The sequence below is a fragment of the Furipterus horrens genome, unplaced genomic scaffold (genome assembly GCF_987537825.1).
Source record: "Furipterus horrens unplaced genomic scaffold, mFurHor1.1.pri manual_scaffold_4, whole genome shotgun sequence".
Classification (NCBI taxonomy): Eukaryota; Metazoa; Chordata; class Mammalia; order Chiroptera; family Furipteridae; genus Furipterus; species Furipterus horrens.
Window position 1 is genome coordinate 154,586,792 of NW_028327174.1, and position 17,918 is coordinate 154,604,709.

Below are 17,918 nucleotides of genomic sequence, written 5' to 3' on the forward strand. Positions count from 1 at the left end.
ATGTCTACCTATTGTTTTATTTTTTGAAAGACTATTTGACTGGAGGTAATATTTTTAGGGAACATTTTCATTAGAACTTTGTGGTCATTATTTTATTATATTGGGGCAATGAATGTTGCTGTAGAAGAGTCTGATTTTTTTCCCCATCTCCTTGAAAGTGACTTGCTTTTTCATCCAAAATGCCTGAAATTTTTATTTTTATTTTTGAAGGTAAGTAACATAACCAAGATGTATCTTGATGTCATTCATAATCACTTTTTCCTGGATTGCAGTATACTTTTTAATCTGTAGGTATAGGTCTTCATTTAGGTACCTTTTTCTATTTATTATCATGAATAGTTTTTCTGTGAAATTATTGGATCCTCTTTATGACGCCAATTTGTCTTTTATTGAATTTTCTTTTGTTCTTTATAACTGTTATCTTCTAATTGTTTTGCTTTTTCTTTTGCCTTTGCATTTACTATAATTATTTCAAACCTTCCTTTTGGTCAGCAATTCTGTTTTCACCAACATCTATTCTATTCTTTGATGAATTAATGGGTTAAGTAATGGTATGTATGCTCTAAGTTTATTTTACTTTAGCACTACACATTACATTTTCATGTTATTCTGCTTCAGTTTCTTTTTGTTCTAAACTGTAATACATGTGTGTAGTTTTTTTCAATGTGTTTTGTGCTCGATATAAAATACCCAGAACTATATTTAGATGTGGTATTGCTGAATTCTTTTTAATACTCTATCCATTTTACCTACACTTGTTTTTCTCCTGAGCTTCTGTTTGAAAACTGGTATTGCTGGGAGCAGGGAGCGGAAAGCAAAGAGAAAAGAGGTGACTGCAAGAACCTGATGGGCAATGTGACTTTAAGGCTCTGCTCTCTCTTAAAGTAACAAGTGCAAATACCAAGTGCTCCTCCCTCCTGGGTTTGCTCTAACTGCTTAGGAATATACATTTCATATCTTGTATGGGGACATCTTTGAGCTTCAGACCTCCTCATTTTCCTATGAGTCCAAGAAAGTGACCCCTATCCCCACAAATGTGGTGATGATAGGAAACTTCTACACTTGAAATTTTTTTGTTGACTTTTTCTGCATTGCTTATTCCTCCCTTGGTGCTGCTACTTGTCATTTTGAAAGCTATTTCTAATAAGTGTTAAGACTTTGTAAACTATTATTATTTCCCTATAACCTCCTTACTGGGTATGGGAGTAGAATTAAGAACTATCATAAGTCAGCCCTGGCTGGTGTAGCTCAGTTGGTTGGAGCATTGTCCCCTACACTAAAAGGTCACAGGTTTGATTCCCAGTTGTGCACATACCTGGGTTGTGGGTTTGGGCCCCGGTCAGGGAACGTATGAGAGGCAGCTGGTCAATGTTTATGGCAGAAGGTTGTGCATTATCCTGCTAATAAAATTTGGCTTTTTAAACTTTATTTTATTTTTTATTAGGTTTGAAAAAGGAGATTCTATAATCTTAACACAGGATTCGTTAACCTTTGCACAAAGGGCATTATGGATTGAATAATGCTTTGTTGTAGGAGGCTATCTTGTGCTTTGTAGTATATTTATATAGCATCTCTGGCTTCTACCCACTACATGCCAGTAGCAAGCAGTCCCCTAGACAACTAAAAATATCTCCAGATATTGCCAAATATTCGCTGAGGGAGAAAGATCACCCTGGGTTGAGAACCACTGATTAATTTAATTAACTTCATTCTCTCATCTCTGCTTCTCCTTCTAAACACCTGCATCTAAATTTGAAATAGTTCTATCTTGTGTAGCCTCGTGTTATACTAAGGATACACATCAGATTTAGATTAAAAGCTCTAATATACTCTTAACAGTTCAACTTAATACTAGGCAGATGTTAACTGTTGAGGACTTATAAACTATCTGAATAGAAATGAGTGAATTTCTTAAAAAAACAAAATGATTTATGTACATTAGGAATTTTAATGAGTGAAAAAAATTAATACTTTTTTATGATTTATTGTTCGGTGTAGTGATACAGTAGATTTACTTTTTTCTCCCTCATTAATTAATATCATGTTGTTAGCCAAGTAAAGGGAATAAAATTCATATCGGCAATTCAGTTGTTTCCCTTTTAGGAGACTGACACTCTCCAGTTCTAAGCTAAATAATTGTCATGGTAAAGTAATTTCTGTGAAAGGGACAAACATTGATTCAGCCTCTGTAACTCACAAATCCTATTCAGTCAAATTGGAAAACTATTAAGTTTTTTGGAAAAAATCAATAGATATCAGGAAACCATTAGATCTTGTGGCCCTTGCTATATCTTGCATGAGTAATCACTGTAAACAGCTGACAGGTATTTCATAGTTGACACAGTGATGGCTTGGGGGACCATGTCTCGTCAGGGTCGGTAGACAGTTTTAGACATTGGAATGAGTTCAGTTATCCTTGTTTTTCCCCCACACTCATCCTTTCAGACAGCCTTGTCACTAACTGGACCTATGATGCTTTGAAAAATCAAATACTTTCTTTGCTGTCAGTTTTTTTTTTTCTTTCTTGTGTTGAGCATACTAATCATGGTGTGTGGTTTGGTACTGGACCAGTTTCTGTCAAAAACAAGTTTTAATTTCTTACTTAGAAATTATTTTTCCTCAGACCCAAATTTTATACTAGTATTAAATAAATAGTATAAGGATTTCTTGTTCTTTTTCTTCTATAAAATTTATAAATATATATTTTTTATTTTTTGGACATGTGATTTTAAAATTATCTATGTTTTGTTTTACTCTCCTTTAGAGAGAATTTATTATTTTTAAACAATGTGGTTATTATATTCAGGAGAGAGAAAATAAAAATAAGTCCTATGTGCACACGGTCATATTGCCCAAATTTTTTGATAATATCTGTGGGTAAATTATTGTGGCATTGGTAGAAGCTTGGTGTTACATTTGTTATTTGATAAAAGTTGGTCTGTTGTTTTTTAAGATAAGGGGAGAGGGGAAGAAATGGGTAAAATAGTAAAAGGATTCTATCACTGTAATTCCCATAAGAAGACTGGAAAACCATATTTAATTTACATATGTGTTTGCCTACTAATTCTGTTGGGGCAAATTAAAACATAATGGTAGAATTGTGTTTCTTAGTTTGAAGAAATATTTCTATTTGATATATATTTTCAGGTGCTGTAGCTTCTATGTTTTGGATTGATGCTGAATTAGGGAGTGATATTTATCTTGATGGTAAGTTAAAAGATATTTTCTTTTTGTTTTCATGTAAACTGTTATTGTTATAGTTAAGATGAATTTTGTTCATTCATGTTATAATTATAACTTCTTATACTCTTTTTTAACTTGTTTAGTTTGATGATGAAGTAAGTCTTTTGTTCATACAGATTCTAAAGCCCCAGACAATGGTAGGACCAGATGTCAAATCTTAATCTCAGCTCCCAGTTTAGTGCTTCCACTAAGGTTTTTCTTTTAAAATATCAGGTGGATTTCCTGTATCCTCTATTGTTTGATTTCTGTCCTGTTGGGTGTCATCCGTCCACCCCCTGTTGTGCCTTATCCCTCCTTTCCCCCACAGTTCTTCACTTTTTAAACCAGGTCTGTCATAGACTAAGTGGTGAAATAATTTAAGAATCATTGAAGCTGGGCCCCGTTATTTGGCTCTAATGTATGTGGCATGTAGCTGGGTGAATTCTTTAGGCATCATCAAACTCATTCTGCTGTTATCCTTTGAAAAAATTATTTAGCATATAAATTCAGAGATTGTCGAACTAATTGATCATTTCATGATTTAAGTACATATTATGTATAACATTGGTGTGAATTAGATTTGGTGAGATTGTAGGAATAAGATTTTAAGACATCTCATATATGTTAAAAATGTTAAGAAAAAAAATCTCGATTTTGATTATGTGAAAATAAACTAGAAATAACTTGTCTTGTGTAATTTCTTTCTTTTCTCTTTATAGTATGAAATTTAAATTTGCCTCTTAATATTTTGGATTATAAGATTAAAAGCTTATTTATTTAATTTTTAAAAATTATTTATTTTATAGCCTCTGTAGTCCCTTAAAGTGGTGCTAGAGAATCAATACATATTTGAAAATGCATCTACTTATTAATAGAATTGAATTAAATTGCAGCCTTGGGAAGAGAAAAAAACCAATATTTTATTGAGTAACATTTGTGAACTGAAATAGAGTAGTTTTAATTTATATTCTCAAGAATGAAGTTGATTAAAAGATTTATTTCTTTATAGGTATCATAACTCTCGTGGATTCAAAATATGGACTAAAGGTAAGTTGAAAGACTGCTGTGAGTTGCCAATTATTTGTTAAGAGCTGGGTATATGGAGATTGATTATATTACTTTCTCTACATTTGTGTCGGTTTGAAATTTTCCTTAATGAAAACTTTTTAAAAAAGTATCCTGAACAATAGATGAAATTTTTGTGTTTTTAAATTATTATTTTGTGTTTTTGATTAAATATTTTCTACTACCCTGGCTTGAGGTGATAAAAGTTGTAAGTATGATATTTTATAATAAGGATTTTATAGAATAAAGTTGGGTGTATGTAACTGCTCAGCAGGATTCAATCCCAGTGTTGATAAGTTTCTCTGATTGATAGAGGAAACTGAACTTGATAAAGCATAGGAGATCTTATTTTTCTATTAAACTCCTATCACACACAAGCTGGAGATAATTGAACTTTAAAAAAGTAGCATTTTACTTTATTTAGAAGAAATAAGGATTTATACATAGGTTCAGTGAGGAGCAACTTTCCATTAAAAGGCATCCTGTTCTGAATGCTTTTGTAACTAAAAAGGTCCTCAGATACACTTAAATGGGCTTCATTTTATAAAATGCACTTAGTAATATTTTTTAAAGCATATATAGTAAAATAGTGTTTCTCAACTTTACAAGTGAAATATTACTAAAGGCAGAAAAAAATGAAATTATCCTCCATGTTGCAGTTTCAATCAGGACATATGGATAGTGCCCAAAGTAAAAATTTTTTAGATGTTTTAAATTTAATGTTTAAAAATTTATGTCTGGGTAGCTCAGTTGTTGAGAGCATCTCCCCATATGCCAAAGGTTGTGGTTTGATCCCTGGTCAGGGCACATACAAGAAACAACCAATGACTCCATAACTAAATGGAACAACAAATCTCTCTCTCTCTCTCTCCCCTCTTTCCACCCACTCTCCCCCCACCCCATGTCTCTACTCCTCCCCTGCCCCTGCCCTCCTTCCCATCCCTCTCTCACTAAAATCAATAAATAAAATAAAAAATTATGTCCATTTTGTATTCTGTCTTACAATATATCTAAATTTGTTAATTTGAAAAAAATTGTTTTTCTTCCAGCCTTTATTAAAATGATGCTCTAGAAGTGTCTTCCCCATACACCAATGTTGTGGGTTCAGTCTCAGGTTAGGGCACATACAAGAAGCAACCCATGAATGCATAAATTAGTGGAATAATAAATGGATGTTTATATTTCTCTCTCAAAAAATCAGTTAATTTATTAAAAAATAAAATAAATGATGCTCTAGAAATCTATGACAGACTTGTCAAATTGTTACTGATACCCTCTCACTGGCCCTTCAGTTCCCTCAGGGATAGAGCACCCTAACTTGAGAAGTTTGGGAGATAATTCCTTTTTAGATTTTTTTTTAACTCTTCATATGTTTATTGATAATTGATATATATTTTTTATTTTTTTAAGTATATTTTATTGATTATATTGTTACAATAGTTCCAATTTTTTCCCCTTTGCGCCCCTCCACCCAGCACCCTCTCCCATCAATCCCCACCACCTTTTTAGATTTTTAAGTTTAAATTTATTAATAATAGTCTTAAGAATCAAAGAAAGATCCCATATATTACACTTTTACTCAGAAAAATTCCAACTTCTGGTTCATTTCTAGCAAAAAGTTGACGAAGGAAGCAAAAAAAAAAAAAAAGTCAAATTCTTCATTCTTAATAATTATTATAGGCATGTTGAATTCATCTCCTATATAAATTTATTACTAAATATGGGATACCTATGGGACAGTTAGTAGTTAGGATATATATATATATTTTTGATAGACTTAAAGTGCCATACCCAAAGTCAAACTCTTTATGTATTTATGATTATAGGAATAGTTTTATGTGTATACTGTATTTGGGTATGGAGAGGAATTAAGTAGAATCTATTATAGCATGATAGAGGCCAAAAAATCAAAGCAGCACTCTGAATAATGCAAACACAGTAAACGTTTAACCCCCTGCCACCTTGATAAAACCTCTTAAATTATTAAATCAATATACCTACATAAAAGTGACATACTGTCAGGGTAATGGAAACTTTAGATTTTCTAAGTCAGATGCCAGATAAATAACTTTTCCTTTATATAAAGAATTTGCCAAGTTGTCCAATTCCTCGGGTTGCAAAGCTTGACCTCAGTAGCTGCTTGTGATTCAGAGAATTCTGAGGCAGTACAAGTAATGACACTTGGATAATGGGCAGCAATTTAAGAGTGTCATGCTTCACAGAGCCAGCCCATCATAAGTAAAGCTGAGAAATGGTACTCTGTGGCCAGCAAGCCAAATTGAAACTGAAGTGGTAATTGATATCATGGGCTATCACTCTAATGGGATTGTCACCCATTGATCTGAAATATTCATTTTTTAATCATGGGCAAAGAATTGGACAACTTCAAATGACAGCTCTCTATTCTCAGGACCTGACACCCAGGCTACTGACATTGTTCTTTTCAGTTCTACAAATGTGACAGCATTTAATGCAATAGAATCAATGAATGAAGTTACAGAGAAAAGGTCAAGTGAGAGGTTTCTCTTTGGTTCCTTTGTCATATTGCACCAGCTATTGAAACAATTCAGTTCGAAAACAGTTTGGCTTGGAAAAAGAAAAATAAATAGACTGACATTATGCAATAATCTTTTTTTAAAAGCTAAAATAGTGTTTGATTTATAACTGATCCATTGGAAAGAAATACCTGCTGATGCTTTTTAATTTTTTTTAATGTCATCTGACATCTTTGACACTAGATTTATTTCCACTTTGGTCAACCAACAACAGTGTTTTTTATTTCCTTTTTTTTTTTTTTTAAATGCATCTTGCTTCTATTTCTGCAGAAAAAGACACCCTATAGCCTTTACTGAAGTTGTGTCTACAGTGGTGTTATTTAGAAGGGTTCCTTTCTTATGTCATGTTAAGTTAGAGGGCTGAACCTTAATCTTTTGGATATGTTAGATTAATTAGTACCAAAATTTTTTTTTGTCTTTTTGATATATAAGCAAAAACCACAGCCTTTCTATGTACATAGAAAGGAGCATTTGTCCCTTCAGCTGTAATTATACATGTTATATATATATTTTTTATCCTCACCGAGGACTTTTTTTTTTTCATTCCTTTAGAGAGAGAGGGAAGGAGGAAGTGGGGACTGGGGGAGAGGGAGGGAGAAAGAGAGAGAAAGAAAGAAAGAAAGAGAGAGAGAGAGAGAGAGAGAGAGAGAGAGAGAGAGAGAGAGAGAGAGAGAGAGAGAGAGAGAGAGAGAGAGAGAGAGAGAGAATGAGAGAGAGAATGAGAGAGAGAGAGAGAGCGAGAGAGAGAGAGAGAGAGAGAGAGAGAGAGAGAGAGAGAGAGAGAGAAAGAAAGAAAGAAAGAAAGAAAGAAAGAAAGAAAGAAAGAAACATTGCTTTGAGAGAGAAACATCGATGGGCTGTCTTCTCATATGTGCCTCGACTGGGTATCAAACCCACAACCTGGGTATGTACCCTAACTGGAAATCAAACCTATGACCTTTTGTACCACTGGAGGATGCTCCAACCAACTGAGCCACATTGGCCAGGGCACATGTCATATTCTTTTTTTTCCCCTCCAAAGATTTTGTTTATTTTTAGACAGAGGGGAAGAGGAGGGAGAAAGAAAGGGAGAGAAACATCAGTGTGTGAGAGAAGAGAAGAAATATCGATTGGCTGCCTTTCGCATGCCCCCAACTGGGGACCTGGCCTGCAACCCAAGCATGTGCCCATACGGCAATTGAACCAGCGACCCTTTGGTCTGCAGGACAATGCCCAACCCAGTGACCCACACCAGTCAGAGCACATGTCATATTCTTAATAGAGTTGTACATGTTGGCAGGTTTTTATTTGGGAGAGTGTTAATGCGTTTTTGTATGTGATACTTCTTGACTTCCTGGAGGTAGTAAAATATTATTCATCCATCTCATTTAGCTTTGAGTGAAGATTTCTAATCTTCTGGAGACACATTAATAAATGCATTACTTTGTAATTAATAATATTTATTAATAAATAAATTACTTTGTGAAACTACATTAGTTCCATTTAGGTATGGAAATTCAAAACTAGTTTCTTATTTTCTTGCCATATCTTTTTTTTTTTTCACTGCACCAGCTCATAGCCACTAGCCCCAAATTTATTGGGTTGCCCAAAAAGTGTTTCATTTATTTCCATAAAATAAAAGACACATTTTTCGTTTTCACCATTAGCTTTTTTGATTTGAATATTTTCAGTATGTTGGCTGTCTCCTGCTATTGGCTTCTAGTGGGTAGTGGACAGGGCTGCTGCTAAACATCTTCCAGTGCATAAGGCAACCCCACAGAAAAGAATTATTTGGCCAAAATGTCAGTAGTACCAAGAACATTGGCAAACCACTTTTGACACATTTGATCAGTCACAGCACCTTCTCCATACACTGCACAAATCTTTTTTTGCTATTCAGTTGTGTTTTTACCTTTCTTGATATAATAAAGCATCATACAGCAAAAATGTTGTGTATCTTCTTTCATCTTCAATATTAAAATGGCTGCACAACAATTCACCAATTTTGATAAGTTTTTTAAAAATGCACGCTGATACGACAGCTGTCACAATATAATAAAAAAAAATGTTTGGAATGAAGTTAAAGACAATTAAGCATTACTAGAGCTATCATACAGAAAAAACTAACAAACTGTTTGACCAGCCCAATATATGTAAATAAATATCCCAAATGGTCAACAATACCATGTTTTAAAAAATGTTTTTAAAAGAACAATATTACAGGATCATTCAGGAACAGATGCCTCTGTAAAAATACATCTTTTGCCAAGTAGATTTACTACTGAATAGGAAGGGGTTTGTTGCTTCATGTTATATAGAATTTTTCAAGTAATAACATTCATGTATTTATGTTATCAAATAGGGGTGTGTTAATTAGAATTCATTTAAAAAATATTTGTTAAGCCTGGTAGTAAGATATTCTTTCCAGGATGGTAACAGCCTTATTCTCTAGAGGACACAATGCTAGGGTTTGTTATAGCCCCAGCCAAAGAATAATGAGCAAAAATAGTAAATTTGGTCTTGGCAAGAAACAATTTTAGCTCCAATATGCTCCACTTTCTGTGACTTCCATAATTTGAGTGGGTCTGCAGTTAAATTTATAGGATTGTATCTAAAGTGGAAATCAGTGCATCATTACTATAGTTTTAGATTAGTCTTATTTCCCTCAAAATAGAATTTGGCAAACTTTTAGAAGAAAAAAGTTTTCCTCTATAGACTTAAACAATACTATTAACTAAATTATTACTAATTTACTCTCAGGTTTCAAACTATGCAAATACCTTAATAATCTACCTCCCCTTGAATTGTGAAACTGGTTTGTTGGAATGATTTTTTTAGTGTGTGTGCTGTCAAAGTGAGCATGGTAATAATAATTTTGAATCTAATTTTTAGGTAATCTTTAGGAATATACTTTTATGTGATTATTAATATCTTGTCACAGTTTACAAGACAGATTTTTATAAGAAAAAGGTATCACAAAAATTTTTAAATTATGTTCATTTTATTTCTATTGAGCACATTTTCAATTTTTGAAAAATAGCCTCATAGTAGGGTGTCCTGTGTTATGGTGTTAGATATAGTTCTTCTTTTATAAGATGAGGAGAATAACCTTTTCCCATAATTGTTATGAAGGCTAAATGAGATAATATGTGTAAAAGGATTAAATAATTGTGAAATTTGATTCAGATAAAAAGACTATTATTCTAATCGCCTCTAACTTTTTAGTAGGTAGCTTTTGACAGTTAAGGTAATGAAGGTGGAAAGAAATATTTTTCAGAAGAACTTCATGGCATTGATAACGTTAGGGATAAAAATAGGATTACAGAAAATTATAACAGCCTCCAGCGAGATGAGAGCTACCTTGTGTACCTCTAAGTCAATGTCAAAATATTTTTTTGGAGCTAGCTTCACTCTGGAGAGGTCAGCAAAATAAGCAGTTGCATGAAGAGGCCAGATCACTCAAGTGGTTATAAATGATAAACTGCTTTCATGCTACAATTAGGGATGTGCCCTTCTCTCAGCATATTTGTGTCTAGGGTATATGAAGAGCCCAGTACTGAGTTAGCATAATGTACCATTCTGGGGTGGGCGTGGGCCTATTTTGTTATGAGTGTTCGGTCAACTGGGTTCTTTAGCTTGAATTTATGTATATATCTTTGACAGAGAGCATATATTCATAGTGATGAAGATATTTGCTAAAGATCCTAATAAATCTTCTGAAGAAGTATATTAGGTTATAACAAATCCTATTATTATGTGCTCTAGAGTGGGATAGGAATAGGGGAAGTATATTAGATTTTAAGAAAGTACAACTTCAGTGGTTATCTTTTTAAGTAGTGATGAATATTTAGAGCAAGAATAATTTTGTAAAAAGGAAAATATCTAAAATCTGAACTGTTTTTATGCCTTTATTTAAATATGTAGGATATTCTATATGTAAATCAAACTTTCATGCTGTACACCTTAAACTTACACTGTGATATCAATCATTTCTCAATAAAACTGAAAAAAAATTAAAAAATATATGGAGGATTTTCCTTTTTAAGAAAAAGAAGATGTCAGGCAACACAATTTACCTCCTCCCTCAAAAACCCTACTGGTTCACTGTAGGAAAAAAATTACAGATGGAGAAGTAGTTTGTGTATTCAGTAATAGAGCTTGTTGAGGTCTTTATCAGAGGCAAGACAAGAGTCTCTAAAGTAAAATTCTTTGTGCTAACATTTGATTTTGTTACAACACAGTAACTTCTTTCAAACTTTGTTTTTAGCATTTAACAGAAGAAAAACCTGATGGCCTTATCAATGCAGCTTCTAGGTATTTATATTTAAAGTATATATTGATTACTGGCTAATTGGAAAGAAAACATTATTAATATGAAACTAAAAACAAACTGAGAAATAGAAAAAAACATAAGTCAAGGAATTTATCTTTTTTCTTGTAGTTGAATTATTGCTAACTATTTATAATTGATAACTAAAATTTTATTTAAAACCTTTTTATTATAGCATAAAGTGAGTGCTGGGTACAGGAGCTTTTCGTGAGGAGCATGGGAAATTTTAACATTTTAAAATATTTTCTTATAGAATTTCTTTGGGATTGAAGATGAGTATAAAAAAGTTGGCTCACTTACTGTCTTCTTTAACAGCAATTCGTTTGATTTAAATGTTCACTGTTATCAGAACAACAGGAACAAATATAAATCTAGTTTTAATTTGGCATTTAGAACGTTTGTTTTTGTTTAAATACATTTATGCTCCTGATAGGTTTTGTCTTTAGACTTATAAATATTTAAGGTTGTTTTTCTGCCCTAAGCATATTCTCCCTAATGGGAAAAAAGGTTTTGGATAAATGACAGTCACTAAATATGCTGCTGGGTTTAAGAGAGAGGTCCCTTGAGCTTTGCACTGGATGATCCAGACATAAATAATGAAGACTGCAAGCCAGCGATTGATTTCCCTATCATTTTGGACTGTGTTACTGTTGTTTTTGTTAATCCTGCCTAAATATTGCATTTGGTATATAGTTTGATTGAAATTAGACTGAACTTAAATGTTTTTTAACTTTTCTTCTTATTAAAATGTTTATTATAGAAAATATAAGTAAGACAGATAGTAAATGTCAGAATATTATAAAAGCCAAAATAAACATAAAAAGACCTCCAATTTAAAGATTGCAACTCTTTATATGAGTATTTTGAGTTGGGCACATTCAGTCTATACTTGTATAATTGGATAGTGATATACATACTATTGAAACCTCTTTTAATTAATTAAAGTGAATTTATTTTTGAGAATTTGGTTGTGTTATTTATCAGCTATACCTTCATGTAGCATAAAACTAGTATTAGGAATAATGAATCTAGTGATTAAAATTTCCTGAAGAATTCAGGAAAATTTAAAGACCCCTCAGCTTTACCAGTTCTGTTAATAGAATATATAACTTCTATTTATAGTAAGCTGTTTCCTTATTCAGCCTTCTGTCAACTGGATTCTTTAACTTGAACTTATGTATACCTGTTTTACAGAGAAATATATATATTCATAGTGATAAAGTATATATTGTTAGGAATCCTGATGTCTTCTGAAATGTAGTTTTAAAAAACTTTAATATAGTTTTAATGTTAAATAAATTTATTCACCTATATTTCTTTGAACTTATGGTAACTATTATGTGGACTATTTTAGTATGTAGACTATCCTTGTTTTTACCATATTGGATATCTGAATTTTATGCATGTCTTTACAAAGAAAATCATGAGTTGATAATCATCCTAATCATAAATCACCCTTGATTGTAAAACTTTTGAGGCTTGTCTTTGTAGTTCTAGAGTAGCAAGTGAAAGTACTTAGGACATATTTTTAATGAATAATGTGAAATATGAATTTGTATAGTGATGAATATAATGTATCCTTACTATCTGAAGAATAAGTAGGTTAGGAGTAAATTGAATTACTATATAGAGTACTATGTAGTTTTTAACCGATAGTTGATCTGAAGTAGATGTTTTATTTATTTTTAAATTCTTAACATTTCTCTTGACATCTGTTCTTGTTTGCTAATTTAGGCAAGTTGCTTTGGCAGATATTATCATCATCAATAAAACAGATTTGATTTCAGAAGAGGATTTAAACAAACTAAGAACATCTATTAGGTACAAAATTATGTGTTAAGTATCTACAATTTCAAAGTGTACCATACAAAATATTTTTACCATGTGCCATTAGAGAATCATATATATCGTTGTTGCCTATTAGTTAATGTAAATAGTAATATATGAAGGTATTCCCTATTGCTTACTGAATGTAGTTCAAGTTTCATTGACTGATATAGTCAAGGTCTTCTGACTTCATCCTCATTTTTCTCTTTTTTAAAAAAAATGTTTTTTACTTTTGTTACTTGAAGTTCTCTGATTGTACCTAGGATAATTATTTACTTAACTTCTCATGGGTGTGCCTTGTGAAATTCTTTTATTACTCATATTGTGTTCCCAATCTCACCCTGCCAGTCCTCAAATTCCTTTATCTCCTCTGTATTTCTTCTTCCTTTTTTTTTTTTCCAGCTATTTTATCCATTCTTTAGAGCCCCTTTCCTCTGCACCTTTTTCTTCTTGTCTCCTCTATGAAGTCTTCCCTAATTCTTGTGGTCTCACTTTTATCTGAACTGCCATCGACTTTGTCTTCATTAAATGTCAACTAGCCATATGTGTTTTCCAGCTTGTTTTAATGTCTGCCAGTGTCCATGGCCAGGGCTAATCAGTGTAGGATAATATGTATGATACTCAAATATGTGTTAAATGATCTAACAGTAATTTGGGACTTTTCATTTGAGGTTAGAATTCAGGGACTTTGAATTATTTTATAAGACCTAAACTAATAAATGCCACCTCTAAAGAGACATTGAAAGCTTTTCTTACTAGTTAGCTTTAGTAGGCATGGTCAGCTGACATCAGATTTTGAATCTGTCAGTGCAAGTTCATATAGTATATGTTATAAATTGAATCACTGAAGCTAAGACTCATTAGGAGAGTGCCTGTAATGATAATGATTACAAAAGAAAAAACATTGTTTTTTTCTCCACATTCAGTATAATTTTGATAGTTATATCTTCTCAGGCTTTGCTAAAAAAATTGTTATAATGTCTCCATGAGGAGGGCAGGTAGTATTGCATAGTATTTAAGGTCATGGACTTTGGCATCTTCTTGGATTTTAATCATTGGTCTGTTTCTTACTGTGTTCTTTTCAAGTCTCACCTGTAAAATAGGAGTAATACCTACTTCAGAAGTTTGGTTTGAGAATTACATGAGATATTGTTTGTAAACTTTGCGCAGCACCCAGCACATTGAAAGTGAGCTGTTAGCTCTTATCACTACTAGACGATAGATTTTTTTTTCTTAGTTTAAGAAGTAATTTCAAGTTACAATGAATTAAAAAAGAAAGAAATAAGAAGATGGTTGACAATTTTGAAAAGCCTAAAAAGATGAACCATTGAATGAAGATTACTTCTTTTACCCCTTTTGACATTGGTTTCCTAAATTTTGTTTCTCTTTCCAAAATCCTGTGCATCCTTGTGATTGCTAGAAAAAACACAATCTATTTAACAAACATTTTTGGATCCAAGATTATTACTCCTGGGCTTTTCTGTGTCCATACTGACTAAGCTAGATCTCCAGTACCAGCAAGATTGACTGTTAGCTTGTTGCCAGCCTGTACTGTATAGATACACCCAAAAAGAATTTGGACAAAACACATTGATACATTATAGACCCTTTCGGCTTTTTACCCACTAGTGTACATCAGACTTGCACCTGACTCAGAATTAAATTTGGGGAGTTGGAAGAAGGTAAACATATTTGAGAGGAAATAGCCATCATGTTATAGAGTATATTCAAAAGGAAGAATTAGAATTTTGTGGAATAGTGGAGAGATTTGTCTTAGAATCATTGTATGCAGGAAGCCTTACTCATGAGAACAAGCTTGAACAAATATCAGCAAGTAACCTTAAAAGCAATGGAATTGATGATATAAAGATAACTAGATCAGGTGTATGGTATGTTGAAAAGGATTTAATAAGTATTTTTGGTGCCATACAATGGGATCCATATTTTATTATCTTAGTATCAGAAAGGGGAGGGCTGGCAGAGTGAGTAGAGATCCTACTCAGGGAATTGAAGAAGTTATTCTATAAAAGAACTTGGATGTGTTACTTAAGTGTTACTGTGAATATTGATGGCAGGTTGAGGTCAAAGTCACTCATAGCTAAGTTTTTGTTTCTAGCGTACATATAGTCATTTCTACAAAGCGTGCTTGGGGAATATTTTGTATTAAAAAAATGTTTTACTTATCTAGTCATTTTAAGAACATTAGACTTACTGGATATTTGTGAATCACATTTTCTAAAATGAAGGATCATTTTATAAATCACAAAGGAGCCCCTAGTCTCTGAGTTATGCAGTAGATTTTTGCATATCATGTTTTAATGCCTCAGTGGAATATACCTGACTTATGATTAAAAGGAAAAGGATAATTAAACTATAATATATGTAAGTTGTGCTTTCTATTTTTTTCCTAGTTCTAGATCTATTTGTATATGCTTACTTCATGTTTTAGAAATAATGTGCCTTGTGTGCTTTTTAAAAACCTTAACATTTACTTTTTAACCCTTTCTTCCTGCATTTTTAAATTTATTTCAGATCAATAAATGGCCTGGGAAAAATTTTAGAAACACAAAGATCAAGGTACTTTTAAAAAACTCTTACTGATATTAACAGTATATAATTTTAGTTAATACTAAATATTAAGTGGTAAATACATTTGATTCTAATGTAAGAAATATACATGTACATTTTTTTTAAATAGGGCCCAAAAATGTTGTTTTGAATGTTTTTTATAAATTAGTTTGGCATATATTTGCTTCTCCTTCTTATAATTAAGACTACAGAGCCATGATAACACTATGTCACTGCTTTTGCTTAATGAAAAGGAAAATGTAGGACCTTCCTCTAACTAGTATAGAGATCTGAAAAAAAGAAGTGTATTATTAGGAATCTTTTTCAATTTGAGGTATCTAAATAGCCTTTTAATATTTTAAAAACCTTAGTGTTTAATAGTTGCAAAAATATTCTGTCATGTAAAAAATACATGGAACCTTTTAAGTTTCTGTTACATTCTTTTCTTTTTTTTTTCTGTGATTTACCAAGAAGTTTATTATTCATGTAGGTCATAAGGGTCTGTTACATTCTTTAAAAATTTTTTGATTTCCATTTCCTGTAGGTTTTTCTATCTTTTCATTGTGTTTATACAGATGTGCATTACTTTATAAAATTATGTTTTATAATTTTGTAAAATTGATTTCTGTCGATTGAACTCTTTGTTTTCTATTGAATGCTGTCATGATTTCAAGAATTTTCTGTACAGGAATATTTGATTAAGCTCATTTTTTAGCAAGAATGGCTCAGCAGCTGAGAGACCCAGAATCATGCAGCGCCAGCAGCTCTGAGACTCACAGCTTGCAATCTGCTTCCTCCCAGTTATTAATTCAGATTCTTTTCCTTGAAAGTGCAGCAGAGGCCTTATTCAAGTGGCATCTGCTATGGCAGAGATTAGAGGTGCTGACAGACTACCATAAGTGTCAGGCAGTAGCAGCAGGAGCTGCTTACATGCATGTCAGCAGCAGAGGAATTAATTTGGTATGTGTTCTCGGGAGCCATTCATCTGCTGGCAGAGATAGGAGAGTGCCCTGAGTGTAGGTTCTGTACAAGCACACACCAAATGTGCTCCCTGCATTTCAAATTCCAATGTGGAAAATCTCTGGTAACCTAACTTACACCATGAGCCATTCTTCAGTATCTGTCTTCTTCCTGTAGCATCTTACTATTTCCTTTCTCCTTAATTTTCTTTTTTTTTCTTATTGTTTTTCAATTAAAGTTGTCCCATTTTTCCCCCATTGTTCCCTCCACAGTCATACCCCACCCTGTTGTCCATGTCCATATGTCATTTATACATGTTCCTTGACTAGACCCTTCCCCTACTTATCCCCCTTCTCTCCCTCCCCCCTCCCCCCTGACAACTGTTATTCTGTTCCTTGTTCAGTTTTGTTCATTTGTTTGTGTTGTTCCTTAGTCTCCTGTATTAGGTGATATACCATATGGTATTTTTCTTTCATTGTCTGGCTTATTTTGCTAAGCATAATTCTCCAGTTCCATCCATGTTGTTGCAAATGGCAGGAGTTCCTTCTTTCTTTCTGCTGCATAGTATTCCATTGTGTAAATGTACCACAGTTTTTGATCCACTCATTTACAGATGGGCTTAGGTTGTTTCCAGCACTTGACTATTGTAAACAGCGCTGCTATGAACATAGGGGTGCATAAGTTCTTTTGAATTGGGGTTTCAAAGTTCTTCAGGTATAATCCTAGCAGTGGAATTGCTGGTTAGTTCCATTTTTAGTTTTTTGAGGTAATTCCATTCTCTTTTCCATAGTGGCTGCACAGTCTGCATTCCCACCAACAGTGCAGTAGGGTTCCCATTTCTCCACATCCTCGCCAGCCCTTGTTTAATTTTTCTCTTCTTTATGAAATGACAGACAACCATTTAATGCTTAAATAAGGTTTAGAAAATCATATCCATACATTGCTGTGATTCTGTTTTAATAGCACTTTTTGGTTCGTATTTACAAACATCTCAATCAGATTTTTAAAGGCTCATGGATTTATCTTAATTTTTCTTTTTGTTGGTTTTTATTTAGGACCTCTGTGTCTGGCATAAAGGTTTCATCTTGAATAGTTTATTATGTAATGATTTTGATGTTTATATGACATTTCTAACATTTGTTCTATTATAGAACAGCAAACATGCAGTGATTAAATTGCATTACTTCAAATGGATTGCCCTGGCTGGTTTGGCTCAGTGGATTGAGCGTCGGCCTGCGAGCTAAGTGTCGCTGGTTCGATCTTCCAGTCAGGGTACATCAGAGAAGGAAAACTCTGACTCCAAAAAACCTCCGCTGCCTTGCAGCATACCTCTTTAGGGGAAGGCTAGGGGAGTAAACCCCGACAGAAAATCCGGAGCCGGAGTCCCTAAGGCGGTTTGACGTTGTAGTCAA

At 33.0% G+C, this 17,918-nt stretch overlaps 1 protein-coding gene across 1 annotated transcript in view; it reads left to right on the plus strand.

Annotated features, from left to right (window-relative positions):
• Positions 1–17,918, plus strand: part of LOC150013112 (zinc-regulated GTPase metalloprotein activator 1C) — a 47,459-nt gene that overhangs the window by 12,690 nt on the left and 16,851 nt on the right. The window contains exons 5-9 of the mRNA XM_090274148.1: positions 3,148–3,207; positions 4,232–4,269; positions 11,089–11,135; positions 12,886–12,972; positions 15,511–15,555. Of these exons, the coding sequence (XP_090130274.1) occupies positions 3,148–3,207; positions 4,232–4,269; positions 11,089–11,135; positions 12,886–12,972; positions 15,511–15,555 (277 nt within the window). The remainder of the gene's footprint in view (positions 1–3,147; positions 3,208–4,231; positions 4,270–11,088; positions 11,136–12,885; positions 12,973–15,510; positions 15,556–17,918) is intronic.